Raw genomic sequence first — 20,186 nt, 5'->3', positions numbered from 1 at the left:
CGTTCCTAGAAAAACCTTGTGAGTATAGCTAATAGGGATTATTTTTAAGTCTTAATTAATTTTAAGATTTCAAGTCTCCAAATGACATTTTCTTAGAGAAAAGAAATAATGATTGAGGAATGGGGGCATGCTTGATGTTAAAATATAATGATAATTTGTTGTCCTAACATTGTCTGTATGATGATGGCAGTGAATTAATCCATCCTCTTGAGAGTCATTTCACAGTAAGAATAAGAAAGCTTACCTTTTTCATTGCAGGCCTACCCTATTCTTGTCCTCACTGTGCATTTCCATGACAATGACTGTGATCATCGTAACAGTATTGTACATAATGACTCTGCTTTCTGTGATGTTACTCCCAAATTGGGTGTGAAAAATGTGAAAGGACAGATCTCAAATGGCAAAACTCTCACCAGTGAAGCAGAGTAGTCTACAGAATTAATAATTGACATAATTGACAGCATGCTGCCACCGAACAGAAGCCTGGAATTAAAGGGCACTGACTTCCTTTATAACTGAGGGGCTTTGAATGAAAAGTACTTGTCAAATTAAGCGCATGTAAAATGAGACTTTGATGAGGTGTGTACGATTAAATGCAACATTAGTAAAACATCTATTTTTCTAAAATGTCTATTTTTCATGTTTAATGGCCACTACTGATATTTTGCTAATTACTAATATTATGACAGTCTCGCCCAGGCTTTCCTGCTTTTTTTTTAATTAAAAGTATATGCCTGAGCTAATATAATTGATCTTTTCTTCAAATCAGGTCATCAGAATCATCACAACAAATGGAAAATAGAGTACAGTTGCTTTTAAGTTCAACAAAGCTTTTGCAAAGATAAGCTTAGTAATGTTGTGAAGTACTCAGAGCAGAAAATCATGAGCACCAGAGGGAATTCTTTGAGGAAAAGGGGAGAAAAATTGGTAAGTGCAGAGGGAGAAATGTCCTCAAACAAGGCATGCAGTCACATTTTGACCATAAAGGATTGAAAGAAATTCTATTCATTGATCTCTGTAAATGTGGCATTAATAGAGTGGTCAGAGGATGAAAGGAAATACATAATAGTATCATAAGAACATAAAATTGAAAGGGACCATGCTTTAGCTCACTGAATCCAGGCCTCTGTTCTGGCATGCAATCATGTCTATAAATGCTCTCATAAAGACAAGTATGCTGTACCTTGAAACCTCTTCAGTTTTGTTTTCTCTCTTGTTAGTAGCCTCTTTCATAATCTGACTTATCCTTGTTTTCATTCTAAATTAACTAGATGTTAGTTCTAAATTAACTCATCATCACCAAAACCTTATTTTTTCAAATAATATTGCAATCAACTTAAATAGTTTTTTCATTGTGGTTTATTCTGAGGTGTATTTATAGAATATTATGTGTCCCCCTCTATAATTTGTGGGAAAAATTAAACAAACATATTTTATTCTCCATTACTATCCCAGCCATAATGTTCAATTCTTTCTGTACAGCTTCACATATAAATCCACTTTTCTTGGCCAAAACTAAGCAGAATAGGAAACTGTTTAACAATTTTCTCCACAATGGCTTCAGTGGCCTTTATCCCCGTTTTTTATATCTCAGCTTTTGCAGCTTAGTATCATATTCACCTTCTTTAAGGCATGACATTAGATCTGGTAACCAGATCTTTCTCTTCCTCTGTCACTTACAACAAATCATTAGTGTATAATAGAAATTCATTACATTTTTCTGTATTTCTGAGGTTTACTCTTTATTTCTATCCAAATAATATTCATAGTATCTAGCTCTTTCCCAACAATGTTTTGATTCTCTTGAATAGGTTTATATCAACAAGATTTTTGCAAAAATGTTTTTTCTATTCCATACTCATTTATGAAAATGTTAATTGATGTAAAGTGGGTCTGAAGGCATATCTCCTCCTCCCCCAACCCATTTTAAAAGCTTCTCTTTCAGTGCAAACCACTACCTCCCTTTAGAAAGGTCCTTTCTCAGTTTACATTTCCTGCACATATCTCAGTAATTTTTAGCATTCTGAAATACTTAGTATTTTACTAAGGTAGGCTTAACATAATATTTTTTTCAGCCTTTGTGTTAACAGTATCTTAAATACAGTTGTTCCACTTCCTATTTTTAGTTCGAAAGATACTGTTCAAATTTGGAAGCCCTCACTACCAGACATCTGTGATTTCAGAAGCTACTGGTTTCCTTGCATATCTTTCTACAATATAATTTTCAGAATTCCCAATTTCACAGGAAACTAAAATGAAATAATTCCTTTTCCATGCCCTCTTCCCCATTAATCATCTTTCTTTAGCCCTCATATTCTGTGTATTTCTGTTTTCATTAAGGAAATTAAGGCTCATGTAGATTATCTAATAAAAAAATTCTATCATAATGCGGCAAGACAGTCTTCAGGGAGAGAAAAACTTCCTCTGTCATATATCATGGATTAAAGCTATATGGAGAGTTTTGTGTTATTTAATGCAAAGTTAAAGCCCCAGCTCTACAGACAACATTACACATGATGAAACAGGCTTCAGCTGGCCAGGTTTCTGTTCAATTATATTAGTCTGAACTTTATATCTGAAGATCACTCCATATATCAAAACATAAATGCAGGGCTTGTTCTCCCAAACTTCTGAGGAACTCTAACAAGTAACACACCTTGTGCCTCCTTATATGAAAAAAACCACAGAGGACTTCCTTTTGGAGGAGACCTTTTCCACCCTACACTCAGAGTGGAATGAACACCCTAGGGACCTTGCCTGCATTTGTAATATTCCCTGAAGCAGAACTGAATATAATTCTGAAATAGTCTGGAAAAGCCATTAGCAGTCACCTGGTGCATTTAGAGTTATGGAAACTAACATAACAGGATCAACTGCACTCACTCGGTGTTTAGCTGACCTCAGAAGAAAAACTGGTTTACCACATTTTTGTATCTTTATTCTATATACTTTTATTTATCTTTTTTATAATAAACACAGTATACACAGGCAAGCAGCAAGTTCAGTGTAAATACATGTAGCAATCCAAGAGGTGTCCTTTAAAAGACGAAGCGCCATCTAGGAGATAAATGGTTTCCCTCTTATCAATGCCACATTTCAGGGGATGGAAAAAAACAAACCAAAGCCAAAGGAAAACAATGGCCTTACCTTTCCTACATATTGAGGATCTGGTCCCATGTGTTCTTCTAAAACAAAGAACTGATTCCACACCCATCCACGCTTTGGACGATGATGCACTTCTGTTTCACCTTCTATGTGTTTGGTTTGATTTCTAGTCACCTTGATGGAGCCATGGTGAGCAGCTCCATAACACCTCTGCACGAAACAGAGACAAACTAGGACTGGGCAGATACAAGATGTACTTGTAATTCTCATTGTAGGATAAGCTTCCTTTTCAAGGTCTTCTTCCTCTTGTCTTTTTCAGCTGTAATCCTTCAATAAATTCCTGGGAGAGAAGGTGAAGTCTGGTTCAGAAATACAGTCCAAATTGGGTTTTTCTGCTTGTTCATGGTTTAGCTGCCCATTTGGGAAAGCTCAAATTATATTTACATTATGAAAAGATGACTGGAAAAACTGATATTTCTTCTGAGGTCTTCACAATAGGGTTCCACAGCTGACCATTTTCTATCTAATAGGAAAAGAAAAGAAAGCCACTTACTCATCACTAAAACCAGCAATTTTCAGGTTTCTGACCTTAGATTACACTCAAAGTTGTACTAAGCAGTCAGTCAAAAACTGTCATTGGAACTAAAATTTCTTTTCAATCCTTCCTGTAAAAGCATTTCCTGATTGTTTATGTTAAAATACCATAAGACTTAGCATGGCTCCTACAAGCTGTGAAAACACGTCGTTAAAACCCGGACGATTCAGAACAGTTCCTTTGGCTTTTACCTACAAATCATTGGCCTGGTCTGGCAGTAGAACAAAATCACTACTACTGTGTCATTAGCTAGTGATTGCTAAATCATTTCACATGAGCTTTTGATGTTCTATATAGCACACAGATGTCCAGCTTGATGAAAAATACCTAGTTTATAATTGGCTTTGAGAAAATGCCTCCAAAATGGGCTTTGAGAATTCTGAGTCAATACGAGAGCATACCAACAGGAAGCTTCAGTCAAAATGTGCATTTTCACACCTTGTGCTTTACATAAATTCCAAGCAATATCATTCTAGGACCTCATAAAATTATGTCATACTGACAGAAAGTTCATGTTGTTTAGATATCAGTACTATTCCCAGTGAAAATATTTTCTCAGTCACAAAAAGGAAAATGTAACCTTTTATACTACAATAGTAAAATGTGAATATATGTGGAAGTTGATGTAGTGCTTAAAGCAAACTATCTTGAGAGTAAAATATTTCTTTCACCTTAGAGAAACAGTTACATTAAGATAACCATTTCTTTAGTTATCTAAAGATATCAAAGATCATCTCCATATCAGTCAGTCCATCAGGAGTCTGAAAACATGCAACTGAATCTACAAAAATTGGAATCTTCCAATACTGATTTTCTTTGAGTATCATAGAGCCTTTACAAACTGCATAAACAGAAACACAATTAAACTAATTTTGTTTCTAGGTTTCATGGAAACCCAGCAGAAGAAATTTGAAATCCATAAAGAAGAACTGAACAAGAATTTAGAAATCAGAGAAAAAAATCCTGCAGTGGAAGAAAATTTATTATCTGTCTTTTAGCTGCAATATTTTTTAACTTATGTTTCTCTCAAGTCCATAATAATAATGGAAGCCCAAGCCTCTTAGCTGAGAACAATTCCTCACAGAACAATGGAAGAATACTTCAAGACTATTGCACCTGAGAAACAGACAGAAAGGACATATTTTCCATTGCTAATACTCAAACCGGCACAAGTACTCAGTTCAGGACATTGGGTTTTGCTGAAGTAAAGGAAGAACTTCAGTCTCTTGTAGTTGTGCAGGAGCTCAAAAAGAAACTCTGTATGGCATTTTCAACAGAAGAAAGAAAATTGTAGACATTTAGCATTATCCTGCTTCTTGTTTCCACAGCACTGTAGTCCCCCCTCAATCCCTATGAAGTCCAATACACCATTCTCTTAAAATCCTGGCATTCCACCTCAGAACAGATTTATACAACATGAAGAATTATTATCTCCTTTAAGTTCAAATGTGATTTAATAGGATTTTTTTTTTTACAGCTAAATGTTCTATGAAGTTAAGTTAGATCAGAGACACAATCCGGCCTTTCTGGGTCTCACATTGGTTTCTGAATATATTATGCTTCTTTCTTAGTTTCCTTGCCTTTCTGCATTCTTTGCTGATTCTTGTTAGAAATATTTTTTTTACCTTGAGGCATGCAGTTTCCTTGCATAGATTTCTATATATACAGATGAGCTATTTAAATAGATTAGTCATCATTATACTTTAGATGTACATTAAAATTAAGCGGTACTTCAAAAAATATTAAGGCTTTAGTTTTATCCATTCAAGTATTATTTTTCTTCCCTTTGTTTCCATCCTGAGAAATGCCTGGGAGCCATTCATAAGACCACAAGCAGCAGGTAATAACTTAAAAATGGTGTATAAAGTGCAATGAAATTTCTCAGAATGGCACATTTAAAATGTATTTGAAATTATTACCTCTATACTTTCTTTTCCAAAAACTGTGGGGATAGTTGTGATGGAAAATTCTTGCCTCATAAAAAAGTATATATGAGAGCAGAAGATACCAACAAATCAAGATTTACTAACCAGAACTTTGCTTCCCTTTCAGAAGTCATCCATAGGAAAAAAAAAGTAACCCACTAAGATGGAACCTGCAAACTGTGTTATGCCACAATATGGCTCACATATGAGTGAGAGCAAATATTAATATTATGTGTATATAGATTGATATAGATATATAGATGATAGAGATAGAGATATAGATATAGATATAGATGATATAGATCGATATAGATATAGATATAGATATAGATATGTATGTGTATATTATGCATAATATACATTTATATTCTAATATTAAAAATAAAATTCAAATATATTGGAACCAATAAGACAAAAAGCACAGCAAAATATGAAGGGCTTCATCTTATAAAAGATCTGTTCATCTTAGCATTAACATTAACTAGGAGGCAACACATTTTTATTTAGTAAAACCGCTATTTTTTTAAATTCAATTAAGAGATTTACTTTTAAGCACCTGAACCCAAAATTAACATTTTAAAATCCTTTTTTCTGAACAAATATACTTAGTAGTAGTAATAATAATAATAATAATAATAATAATAATAGTAACAATGACAACAGCAGGGAAAAGACATTACCATGACATCTACCTCCTGTTATAATCATGCTTAGAAGTTCTTGCCTTGAACTGTTCCTGAATTGTACGTGAAGCCTGGAGAATCATTTCCACTAAGACAAATTCAACAATTAGAAGAGGAAGGGTTTTAAGTGAAGATTCTTGCAAATGTTACACCTCTGGTAAACGTCTTTAAAGCCAAAGCCTAATTAATGCTCAAACAAAGGTCCTTATTCAGCACTCTCCTACTAAAGGTCTAGAATAAGCATTTAATAAAAATCTGCCACCCACTCCAAAAGCAACTTCAAATCTACCTTGAAGATAGAAGAGTGTTTCTACAGGGGAAAGTTCAGATGGAAGGATCTCACATAGTTAACACAGAAGAGACAGTAAACAAAGAATAGAGAAGCGAACTCTGAACAGAGGAATAAAAAATAACTTTCTGAAATCCCTTGAATTGAAGCTAACATACTGAGATGTGCCTGCTCATTGCTCTTGTCTGCAGGTTCAGAGTAAGTGCCCTGATTTATGGTTTTTGTTATAAAGATGCATGCAACTGCAGAGTAGACTTGTGTTATAGCCATCTCCCGGGAGCCTTCATGAAAATGAGTTGTGTAGCTCAGGAGACTGTCAGAGTGAGTTAAAATTAAAATAAATAATTAAATAAGATGAGGTGGGAATGTTCCACCAGCATTGCTGGAAATTATTACAGCAGAGTAGTTACAGCTTTGTGTAAGGCACTATAATGAATTCCCAGGAAACCAACATGAGCACAGTGATACAGAATGTGTATGTATGCTTCACCACCATGAGGAGATGCATCCTTTGTAGTAGGTACTTGTCCTGAATCTCAGTGTCCCCTATCTTCCATCAAATTGGCCCATATTTGAATTATTCTGAATGATCGAGTTTTGCAAATGCACATTCAGCACAGTTCAACTTATCTTTTATCACATCTGTTTTCAGTCCCACAGTGACAGAGTGACAATTAGCTATGAAGCTTGCAATAAATTACATTGCTCATATATTTATGACTTCTCTCTGCCCTCTGCCCGGCAAATATCCTCTGATCAGAAAAAAAATTATTTGATTATCAAAATCTGAACAGTTTCAAATCAATATAATTGTTTATATATAAATAATCACCCAGAAAAATCTTACTTTCTGCATGCTTGCGTTTATTGTTTATTGCCAATGTTATATCTTTCAGCACTGCAGAAACAGTGGTGTATTTACCTGGACACCAAAGGCAGAATAATGCACTAGTATCAGAAAGGAAAATGGGATATGATTTTTTGTTCTATCCTTTGAATAAGAGTTCGATAGATTGCCAAGAGAATACAGAGTATTCCTCAAGACCTCAGGTAACTGGCAGAAAAAAAGTGGTATTTCTAGGTAGATGAAGGAAAGCTGCTCATCTATAGTTGATCTCTATTCTCCTTTCCCAAGACTGGTGCAGTTGAGCTATGGGAAGTTACAGGACAAACTGAAGCACCAGTTCTTCGCAGCCTATGTAAGAGAGACACAGTATATAATTGTCTGTCTTCTACATAGGCTAGTCAATCTGACAGTAGTAGTGACAAAACTGTCTTGGAATGCATTTAAAACTGTATTACATGTTGCTGTCTTGCCTCTGTTGTTTTTAGTTGTAGCTATGTGTATGAGACTGAAAACTAAGAAAAAGATTATTAAGAAAATGCCCTTGAAATAATTTAATAGTGATTCCAATAACCACAAATGTTTTGACTAGAGTTCTATATTGACAGACTTTCTAGAAATAGGAAACTGAACTCTTTTTTTACTTCAGTAACATAAGGAAATTTCCTTTAATTAGTAAGATAATTGCATGAGTTATCAAACTCCTAAATTATTGCTAAATTTATTTGTAGGTATATTACTATTCTGAAACATAGTCTTTATCACTCTGGAACTCGATCAGTTTCCCAAAGAAATGGAGAGAAAAGAGCATCTCCTCACCTCTTTAAGCCAGCAATTCTACTTGTGGCTGTACTGTGTCAAGGGGTGTTATTTCTTGCACCACAGCCTGTTATTTCTTTACACACAGCCTTATGGTAAAGAGCACATCTAATCACCAAAACCTAAAAAGTGTCTATAGTAATCTAGTACCAACTGTTACTTCACCTACTAAATTGTTCTACATAAACTCCCCTTCTATAAAATAAATAGAAACAACCACAGGTGAAAAAATAAAGGCACCTCCATGAAAAATAAAGATTGTTCTTTCTTATAAGGCAACAGAAATTCTGTTGGGGGAAGAAAGGTGTGGATACAGGAATCCAAAAACCAACAAGCAATCAGACATTTTAAAAAAATAAATAGAATGAGAAAAAAATAGAAAAAGATACAAAAGACACACTGAGAAACCATTGGGAAACAAATCAAGACAGAGAAGCAGATTGGAAAGTTCAAGTGGAAACAGCGGAAGCAGTTAGAGAAGATGTAAAAAATCCACCAGTACAATGTCTATGAAATGTAAGAAATATATTTAATACAGCTCAAGAGAAAGACAGCTGAATAAATAAAATATGAATTGGAAACAAAAATCATGGAAGAAAATTCTACAAAAAATATAGATTTCTGGGAATTGGTATGATGAAATTAGCAATGAAGTATAAATCTGGTATATCCATACCCAAAAAGCTCTTCTTCTAACTTCCACAGTCTCACATATAATTCACAGATCAAGCCAACTGCTAACACATTCGATATCAAAAAATTAAAAAATAGATACCATATAAAGATATAAAACAGTATAAGGAAAACTGTAGAGGCTTAATGATTACAGGTTGTTATGCAGTATGTGCAAAAAGCTGTGATATTCTCAGATTCAATTTACAATCAGAGAAACACATTATACAAAATTAATTACTTAGATGAGTTCATCACTCTTGCTGACACTGCCTAAATGAAAATCAAGAAAAGGAAAAGAAATGCCCTCCTTTTTTGTTTTTTCTCCCCCCTTATCTCCTATCTACCTACAAGGAAAGGAACAGTTATAAAAAAAGCTCAAGAAGAATCAAAAAAAAGCAGCCATATCCTGGAATACTTTTAAAGAAAGGGAAATCCCACTTTTTTTGGCATTCTAAAACAACAAAAACAAAACAACAGACAAATCTTTCACATGGGTAAGCAAGCTAGCTGGTCCTCTGAAAAGGAACTTACATAACAGAAGAACAATTTAGCATCACAGATGTGGGTTCTACATGCCCAAATGTTGTAGTTAGATAGCAAAAAACCAGTGACTGCACAGGAAAAAATAAGGTTCTCTTCCCACTGGATCTTCCAAAGGTAACAGCAGCATTTAGCTGCAGAGTTAGCATTAAGTAATTTTAAATTATTTCAGATTGTAAAGTGTGATGGATTATTCAACACTATCCTGACTGACATAAATACATCAAATAATCCATACTTATGAGACTCCATTCCTCCTACTGGCTTGGATCTCCACAGACACAATGTCAGAAGCCTCCATTGTTGTTGCACCTAGGATGTAGCACCTAGGATTTCTTCCAAAAGTGTTCACAATCCAGGCTATTTTTTAAAGTCTAAAACTGTCTCTTTTTCCAATTCTTCTTCCATTTGAGGCAGATATTATTTCCAAAGATTCCTTTTATGTTCAGTTATATATTTCTTAAGGTCTATTGATATATTTTTCTAAAGTAATATTTCTTGTTTTAGTTACTCAACTCCATAAAATTTCAGTAGCTGTGAAGTCACAGAAACCAATGAATTCTTGCTCTGTAAAGATCTCAGAAAATAAAGCTTAGTCATCTTTTTGGATTAACAACTGCTGAATAAGTAATTAGTTTTTAATTATTTCAATAGCTTTCAGAGGCCTAATTGAAACTTAGTGGGTTTGTTCATATTTGCATTATATTTTTGGTTTTAGACAGTTTGTACCTAAACCTTTAATACAGCACAAGTATAGACTCTTCTTTATTTCTAGCACATAAGCTTTGTCAGATCTTTTCCTTTATAAAAATATTATATTATGTTAATAATATCTGGAGACTGAAAAATGGAAGATTATAAGACCAGAGATGACTTTCCATTCAGCATGAACACACAAGTTTTCTAGGGCTTTTTTTTTTGTTGTTCTTTTCAGATCTATTTTGTCAAGATGGAATAGAAAATTTCAAAACTTTCCTTTAAAATCCTAGCTGCAGCCCTAGCAATTAACCAGCAATGGATTGATTCAAGTCCTAGATAAAAGTTAATTTTCTTTTTTCTTTACTTTTATCTCCAGTATAAGAGATACTTACACTATTCAGAGTCTAGACTGCCTGTAAACTTAATAAGCATTAAAAACTTACCTGGCTGGCTGGGACAGGTTGAATAATTTAAAGCTGGGGTCACAAAAGAAAATAGACATCATAGGAGTAAGAGCTTTTGGAACTGTCATCACTGTCTACAACTTCCTCACAAGGGGAAGCAAAGGGGCAGACACTAATCTCTTCTCTCTGCTGACCAGTCACCCGAGAAAATGACATGTATTTGTGTCAGGGGAGGTTTAGGTTGGATGTTAGGAAAAGGATCTTCACCTAAGGGGTGGCTGGGCACTGGAACAGGCTCCCCAGAGAAGTGGTCACTGTATCAAGTCAGAATTCCAAAAATATTTGGACAATGCTCTCAGGCACATGGTGTGACACTTGGGGATGTCCTGTTGGACTTGGGGATGGCCAGGAGTTGGACTTTGATGATCCTTGTGGGTCCCTTCCAGCTCAAGATACTTTGTGATTCTATGGTTATTAATAGAAGAGGTGCCACATTACAGAGGAGGCATGAACTGCAGTTCAGATTTTATTATGAAGAAAGATATAAGGACAGCCTAGTAGCACCTGCAATTAAAAGAGCACAGAAATGCTGAACCAGTGCAAACAGTCCTGGCCAAACACCTCCCTGCCTGGATTAAAGGAGATTAGTCATGTGTTTTATCTAGATGTGTTTCACTGGGAAAAAAAACCCCACTGGAATCCTACCTAACCGTACCATGAGGATGAACAAAGTGTAAAAAGCAGAAAGAGGCTTAGAAGATAAATAGTCACCAGAAAAAAACATTCAAAAGGTTTTACTGTTGTTTATGGCAAGGGAAACTCCTGAATATTTACCGGGCTAGCATCTGCTTTATCATTCTTTTTTTAAAAAAATAAAATAGACTGCCAAGACTGTTGTGTACCAAGGTCTTAAAATAGCAGATTTAATAGTTCAAGGAATTTATAAAAATCAATGTGCACTCATGATCAGGGTACTTTCTTCTGGTACTGTGCGAAGCTTATCACTAAACACAAGCTTTAATGGATTTCTTAATGGAGAGCATCCACTGAAGCACCACTCACAAAGAGTGAAAACCAGCCACATTACAGCTAGGTGACTAATCCAGCACCTTATATGGCCAGGGAGATTCATACTGAACAGTCCAAATAAAGGATTCTAGGCACACTGACTCCCAATGTGACACTAAAATTAAAAAAAACCAAAACAACCCCTCTAACTATTTTTTTAAAAAAGAGTATTCAAAGAAGAATGGTTTTGTTAAAATCAACAACAACAATAAAACTTAAAAAAAAATTGGGCAGGGTTCTAGCCCTTTTTATATACAAAACCATTCAATTTTTACATACAAACCGTTAATGCTTCATAACAAAACCCTATCTGCCCTTGAAATTCCCATCAGAAGAGGGATTATCACTGCCAGACTACAAACAGATGGGACACACAGGATCCTCACCTGCACTGTCATGCTGAAAATATATTGGAACCACTATGCAATCGAAGTTTTATTATCATAGCAGGATTTTTAAAACTGTATCTAATTGATGCTTTGTTTAGATGATATGCAAGATGAGCAGTGTTCTGCTATGGTGCCTTTTACAATAAATGCGAGTAGTTAATTTTAGAGATGACTTAAGACTCCTTGATTTTTGAAAAAATGTTGAAGATTGTTATTAGAAGACATTCTTATATTTATAAATATATACAGGAAATTATTAAACACTACACACTAATTATTAAACACTAACACCCTGTTGACCAAAGACATTTTATGAGAGGTAAATGCATTAAGAAACATGATATTTCTTGAACAAGGGGGGATCTGAAAAGTTTGCAAATAAGACTGAAAAAATTCTTAATCTGCAAACAGCACTGCATGTACACAGGCAATTAATGCTACAATGGACAGATAATGTAAACATGGCATTAAAACAAGATTAAGGGATTCAGTGCCATCCTCAGCTGGCATACAAAACTATTTTGTCTATGATAAGCAGGGATATGGAAACTATCCGTTAAGAGAAATGAAAAGACATAGCCAATGACTGAAGAAATATTTTTGCAACTATACCCATATGCTTTGCATAGAGACTGACTGTCAGAAGCACAACACAGTAACAACACAATTAGTCAGATAAAATCCAGCCACCGTTTCTGTAAATATAATTGCACACACAGTCATGCTAGCCATTACCTGCTGTGAAAGGAACAACTATGAAAGGCAGAGAGATGATTCATTAATCTGACTCATGTCTTTCTCTTTTCTTCGACCAGAGAGCAATACATCTACATTTATATCTGGGGCCATGTAGCTAGTCAAAGGTAATACAGATATTCAAGGCATACAAAGGTCCTTTTGTATTCCCAAAGCAGCAGAGGCTTTTCTTCTGTGCTATTTCTCTTCCCAAGGAACTTTCTAGCCAAATAAAGATCTCACTGATTTCTTGAGTCATTCCTCCCATATATTAAGGTCAGGTCATCCAACCAGGAAACAAAATGAATACATGAGACTGATGAGCAATTACTTAGTTTAAATAGAAAGAAATTTCAACAGCCCACTTGTGTATAATCCACAGGTACTGCTTGTCCTAAAAAATTATTTCTCAAAAATGAATAGCCAGAGCTCCTCTGAGCAGTAACATCCCATTGACTGGCAAAAAATAAACAAAGGGAACAGAGATCTAATGCAGATGTCTGAGGCTTCAGAAGCAGTTAAAGACAAACCTCTTGTTCTTTGCTAGCAGTTAAGCACTGTACTTGAAAGCCCTTAAAATCATGTACTCTATGAATTATATTAGTGTTACAGAAATTTTAACAATGTATAATAAACATTTCTTGTGTTTCTAGGCTGCACACAACTGTTCAGCTGCAGAGAAATTTGTTGCCTGGGTTAGGCTAACTGAACAGGTGTTCAAAAAACACAAAATATGGCAAAACAACAGACTACAGAGAAGTTAGAGACAGAGCCATGAGGAATGGCTCAATTTCACAGAGACCTGCAAGAGAAGCAGCTGAATTCTGCAGATCATTCCAGAAACATATGGGGGCTCTCTTATAGAGTCGAGTCTTGCAAGGTCCACACCACCAAGATGACTACCTGAGTACTACTCTTCAAAGCTGAGACTACCTAGGTAATGCTACCAGATATACTGAGCTTGGGTGTATTTGTGGAAAAACTAAGACAAATAAGGAAAAGGTAATTATGGGCAGTGATTTTCACATCACACTTTAACTCAGATCACCTTAAGTCTTTGATTTGTGACATTACTTTGGCCAAACATACTATAATCACTGTTAACCACACAGCCTTGCTGCTCTGATGTCTCCACATAGATATGCATATGTATGTGTGTACTAATGTGTGCTAAATTTCTACAAGCTCCCATCTTTCAGTAGTTGCACTGGTCTGTTTAAATTTCTAACTAAATGTTCCCTGATTGATTACTTTTTGCTCAGTTTTCCATTTTCATTGCTCAAAATTATGGAAACAAAAAAAAAGAAAAAAAATGAAACTCCACAACCAAAAAACCCAATCATTAAAAACTCTTTATAGGCGCTATTAATAAATTTCAGTTCAACAAGTGAACTCAAACTTCTTTAATCTTAATAATCTGAATATGAGGAAGAACTTTACTGTGTGGGTGACTGAGCACTGGAATGGATTGCTGTGGAGGCTGTGGACCCTCCCTCCATGGAGATATTTAAGAACCATCTGGACACAATCCCATGCAATGTGCTCTAGGATGACCCTGCTTGAGCTGGGAGGCTGGACCAGATGACCCACTGTGGTTCCTTCCAACCTGACCCAGTCTGTGGTTATGTAATCTTGCATTTTTTCTATCAGAAAGTGAAAATTCTCTTGTAAGCATGCTGATTTGCATTGCATATGTATATGCATATTTTTTTCTCTCTTTAAGGGGAGGGAAATCCATAAACAGGATGAGTGGAATGATTTTTCTATCTCAAGAAACTGTGCATTACACAACATGGTATTTGCAAAACAGGTAAAAGTAACTATAAAAATAACAGTGTACTTGTTAAATAACAGAGTCCAGTTACCAGTGGAAGTCAGTACTGACATAAGGAAGATGGTGACCTTTTTTTGTGTTGTTCAGACTATTTGATACCTTGTTTTATTCCAAAATCGATGCATATTGTCACCAGTTTTATTCTCAGGAATGCAAAAGGACATCAAAACAACAACAAAAAAATTAAACTCTTTAAATTCTGATTCGTGTATCAGTACCTTTGAACACATAATATTTCATTGTATTAATTAATGAATGTTGGTATATTACAGTAATTTTTAAGAAATTAGTTTTGTGCTAATACTAAAACACAAAAAGCCATGTTCATTCTCACCTTTTCAGGGCAGAAATACATATTTCCATGCTTTTATTTCAGATTGTTCTTTACTGTTTTTCCTAAGCTTCTTTTCTGAGGCAGAGAGCCTGTTCTTCATTCCAGCCAAGGCAGATTTTTATAACTTTTATGTTACTCCTCCATTCTTTTTGTCTAGGTATAAATCACCTCATTTCTTCCTTGAAAAGTACTCTGTTATTCTAGAATAGTGATTTTTAATTTAAACCAAAGTCAAACCTTACTAATGGTCTTAAGTTTAATTTGAGTTTCATACAGTGAACAATCTTCACATACTAGTTTGTTTTAAGACTTAAATAGCAAAATGTGTCAAGTACACCAATCCCACTGAATTGCCACAGACTTTCTATAAGTAAATTTTTTGCATTCTTGTGAAAATTTTAGCTTTCGTTCTCATCCTAGCAACTTCCCAGGAACAGATAAACAGGTAGATAAACTGAGAGTTAATGTTCAAGCCATAACACCAGAAAATCCTCAGAAACAGAAGGGGAAGAAGAATCTAGGTTAATCAGTAGGATCATCTCTTATGTTCTGATAGAGCAAACAAAAAAAGACTTACTTAACTTTAGGCCTATTAATGAAAAGCTCATTCACATTAATTGGATTGTCTGACTAAAACTAAGCTTAAAGTGGAACTTTTTAAAGATCATGTAATTGGTGTTTTAATGGTGCTAGAAGAACAGCTTCGATAGACAGATGATATTATATCTACAAATGCACCAGGTAAACTTAAGAAAGCAGAATTCAAGTTTCAAAATATGTTTGTCTTCCATTATCACAGTAATAGTTAATGACAAGTGAAACCTTGTAAGATCATTTTGATATTCATAAATAAAAGGCATGGCATGTTATACTAGACTTTCTACTGTGGGTTGAAGATCTTCAAGAAATCATTCACAGTGTGCTTAATAGAAATAAAAAGGACTCTTTGCATCCAGAGAGAGCCTCGGACTGTAACTTACGTGTTTTCTGGAGTTTAGCTTTGTTTCTGCAAGCAATCAGGATGAGGTTTAGCACTCATTGAGCATCACTAAAAGAGCACCAAAGAACTGAAGGACCAGCAAAATTGCACTCTCACTTTAAGTGGGAAAGCATTTCACAGCAAGGATGAAGTTCTAAAACTCATATCTCAGTTTCATTTTGAACCTCATTTAACAGTGCTTATCCTATTTTCAGAGGTTTTTTTAAAGCAAGTCATGAAAATGGTAGACTGATACCTAAATAAATATGAAAACTATCTTTGGACAAGTTGTAATAAGTTATTCTACTTATGAAAGTAGTCATTCAACTGAGTTACTAGAGAGAGAATAATTTAATGAGTGATAGAACAATGAAAAAGAAATTTTAAAGTACAACAGCTTCCAGGTTTTGTTTTGTTTTATTTAATGAGGCTTGGAATATATACTATGAAAACAATAAAGACAAATAATAACTAAGATTGTGTACCTATAATTTCATTTGTAACCTCCTACTTTTGATTAAAGTAAATAAGTATTTCACTGTTAAGGGTGCATAAATTTCCACATAGTCTAGCACAGAACTACTGTTACTAGATATAGATTGTGCTGCTTGTGAGACTACTAGCTAAACCTCATCAGCCTTTGAGAATAAAAAGGAGGCTGTTATCAACAACCAACAATCTTCAGCATAAAACAGATCATTATCAAAAAAAAATGCGATAAAACTACCCACAGTGATTAGTAAAGTTTAAAAATCTAATAAAAAGTTCTTAGAAACAAAACTAATATTCAAGTTTTAAAGTTACAGCAAGTTGTGTGATGATGATGGTATGTGGCAGGTGGTTTCATAACTATGAAAAAAATGCAGCTTTGTTCTGCTCCTTGAAGAGAGATGTCACCTCAGAAAAAAACCCAACAAAAAACGACAAGAAAATATTTTACTGCAGTTTCTCCAATGAGGAGAAATAGGATGGGGTTTGGGATGGAACACAGTTGCTATACAAGCTCTTATTCCATCAGCCATCACTTGGGGTTAAAGATCAGCTTTGTGACAAACCTGTCAGAGCAGTCCCTTAGTCTCCTATTTGCTGAGTTGCCTTAGCCTCATGTGCAAACAACTTCTCTGTGAAGAAGAGGCCTAAATCTTCCTTACTGCTGTAAAATCTGCATCAGATCATGGATCTTTTACTCTTGGAAAATGATGGGGAAAGGACTGAAATTCATCAAACTGCAGTCTTACCTTCTACAAATGTTTTGAATCATAATCAATTATGTTGATCAGTTTGGACTCCACATTTCAAATTAATAAAAACTGTGTTGTGTCGTTATTTTTTAGATTTTACATTTCAAAATCTGAATTTATATTTTCTTTAGAAACATAGAAAGTGCAGTTGAATTACATAATATATATATAATAAAAAAGAAAAAGGACAAAAAAGAAATAAGGGGAAAAATGTAATCAGGAACTCAAAATGCTTCCAACATGATTTCTTGATACTTATATTTCCAGTTATTCTGTCTGCAAATGGGAAATACATATCAGAGCAATTACTTTTTGTGAACAGCATCTCTCCAGCTCTGACAGCAAAGGACTGAACTCGGGCTGCACAGAATGACCAGGCATTTGGGCTAAAGTGCCAATGGCTGCCTGCACTGTGCTCAGACACTACATGTACACTCACTCCCATGTAAGCTAATTTTCTAGGAACTCATCCCAGTGTATTTGCCCTATACCAGGGATATTGCCAATCACTGATGTCCCTCTGTAAAAAAAAGGTCAAAACCAGACCAACGTGTTATCAAGAGGCAGAGTTCAACCCTGGTCATTTCAGCATGTATTCAAACAAATGTCTGAGAAATACGGCCTGCTATGAGGAAACAAGGGTTTTAATGCATGAACAAGGGTATTTGGTATGTAGTTTTCCCATTTAAAATTAGATTATTAAAGGAAAAAATATATACTATATGTACACTGTAAGATGCCCTTAACACACCTTGAATAGTAAATCATTCAAATATGCAATCTTCATAGACTATCAAAGGCAACAATTAACTTATTTTAGCTAATAGATAAAAACAAATGCAAAGCATTGATATGTCTCAATAATACTTCGCCCACAACACTACCTAGCCATAATTTCTTCTAGAAAATATCCTATGAATTTTTGCTATACCCTTCAAGTCTCTTGCCTTATACACGTGAAAGAAAGCCAATTCTCTAATGTCAGTAACCAAATTTTGCCAAAAAACACAATTATATAGCTAAACATAATAATCTCATGGATTGTAGTGGAGTTTTCTCCCCTCCTTCATCCTCTGTCCTTCACTATTTTTATTATGTGGACTGTAACAAATCAAAATAATATTTTTTTAATGCAACTAGGTTACATACACACACTATGTTATTCTAAACACAAGCATTCTAAATACAGGGAAAAAAATCTCTCTGCAGTTCTAAAATTCCCTTTCTACTGCAAATCTATCTTCTCTTGATAGCAGAGATAAAAAAAAGCAAAACACTTCTTCATAACCAGTATTTTAGAATAAAGAAGTTATAGACAGTGGAGTTCCATTTCATCTACTACAGTTGCTTTTAGCAATAGCATTATGAAAGTAACGCACCAGAGACCACACTTTTTTCTAATTCATTTTTCACTGAATTTTCATCAGGGAGCAAGGAAATGGGACTCCAGGGAAGCTGACTACATGCGCTAGTAGGAAGAAACAGCCTACAAGACACGAATCCTTCAATATGTACCAAAATAAATGATTGAAAGCAAACAATTTATGAGTTGTATTCCTATTTCAACACTCAACCATAAAATCCTATGCATCAAAAATTTATGTGTCAGAATAACATCAACCACCAGAAAAACATCAAAATACAAAAAACCCAGCTCATTTTAATTTATCAGTATTTCTTAAACAAACACAGTAACAGCTATGTACTACTGATATCAATATACTCCCACTTTGCATGACTACAGAGCATCAGAACAACTGTTCATCACTGACTGAACACTCTCAGTAGTCATGAACCTTCTCATATGCACAGACAAGGCCTCAAATAGCTAATGTCAAAGTAATCAGTCTTTATCCCTGACAAACTTGCTCATATGTGTTGCAGTTGTGTCCTGAAAAATAGTCTTTCGGGAAATACAGGAGAAAGCATCCTACAGGTCCATAACACAAGTACTTTGTCCCATCTCTTCAATTAAATTCTTTAATAAGAGAAAAATTAGTGCCAAGTTCATAGAAAAACCCTTAGGTAGCAACCGTTCTGATCCTGCTAGACAGGGCAAGATTTTTACTAGTAACCTAAGATCAGAATGTTTCTTCTGAAAATAAAATCATCAGCTATTTATTGGTCCCAAACTCAAGTAAAGGTATTATAAGTCTTGCAATATTCATGTTTCTCTCCAACATCTTACTCAAAGCATTTGGTTTCACTTCTAAGATACTTGCAATTCAATGATTGCTGTCTACCACATAGCCTTGACATTGATTACTAACACAGTATTGTATCAACCTCCCCATGACAACTTGTTTTCAGATAGTTTCTCAAGCCATATTTCTATAAGCCACAACAGATGTCCTATAATATCACAGTTATTCCTTCAATATGCAATATTTATTTAAAAACCAAACAAAACAAACCACCTATTGTTCCATTACAATTCCACAACCCTTCAAGTTTGTGTAATTTATCAATTTTCTCACTTATTCAGTTCCTCCCTTCCTCTCTAGAAAACCAGTGTTCATTACTCAGGAGCTGAAGTTAGCTTCCATCCAAAACCCAAGGAGACAGCAGAGGAAGGTGTGCAGTCCCTCAGAGGCAGAAGTACTGAATCTGTATTTTGTGGAGAGAGGAAGGTTATGGCTAGGCACAGATTACTTCCTCCAGCATTTCAAAACTATTGAAATTTTTGGTCCAGTTCCTCTGGTTTTCTTCTCATTTCCTGCCATCTCACTTCAATCTAGCTCCGTTAACAGACAGAAAACCCTACATCTTTTTGGCTGAGTCAGTCTTTCTCTGGTTATTGTGCTGCAGCTAGCTTCCCAAGAAAATGAATGAACATCAGACATGGTACAAAAATGAGGGAAGAAAGATAGCTGAGAGCCATACATCTACTAGCAATGAACAAGCAGATGGATTTGACTGGGTCTAATCTGCATCCGAGGTACATCCACATTAAAAAATCATACTCCATGCTCCTTCCAGCTAATTCTATTTAGTTCTATTCCACTAAAACATGACACTGTTCTTTTGC

At 34.9% G+C, this 20,186-nt stretch overlaps 1 protein-coding gene across 7 annotated transcripts in view; it reads right to left on the bottom strand.

Moving 5' to 3' along the window:
* CDH18 (cadherin 18) overlaps window positions 1-20,186 on the bottom strand; it is a 520,804-nt gene that overhangs the window by 169,142 nt on the left and 331,476 nt on the right. For all 7 annotated transcript variants that reach the window (XM_017738733.1, XM_017738734.1, XM_017738738.1 and 4 more), the window contains one exon: window positions 3,148-3,628. In XM_017738733.1, the coding sequence (XP_017594222.1) occupies window positions 3,148-3,375 (228 nt within the window). In that variant the 5' untranslated portion in view covers window positions 3,376-3,628. The remainder of the gene's footprint in view (window positions 1-3,147; window positions 3,629-20,186) is intronic.

This window comes from Corvus brachyrhynchos, unplaced genomic scaffold, assembly GCF_000691975.1.
Source record: "Corvus brachyrhynchos isolate BGI_N302 unplaced genomic scaffold, ASM69197v1 scaffold23, whole genome shotgun sequence".
Taxonomy (NCBI): domain Eukaryota; kingdom Metazoa; phylum Chordata; class Aves; order Passeriformes; family Corvidae; genus Corvus; species Corvus brachyrhynchos.
This window is presented reverse-complemented; position numbering and strand designations above follow the sequence as displayed.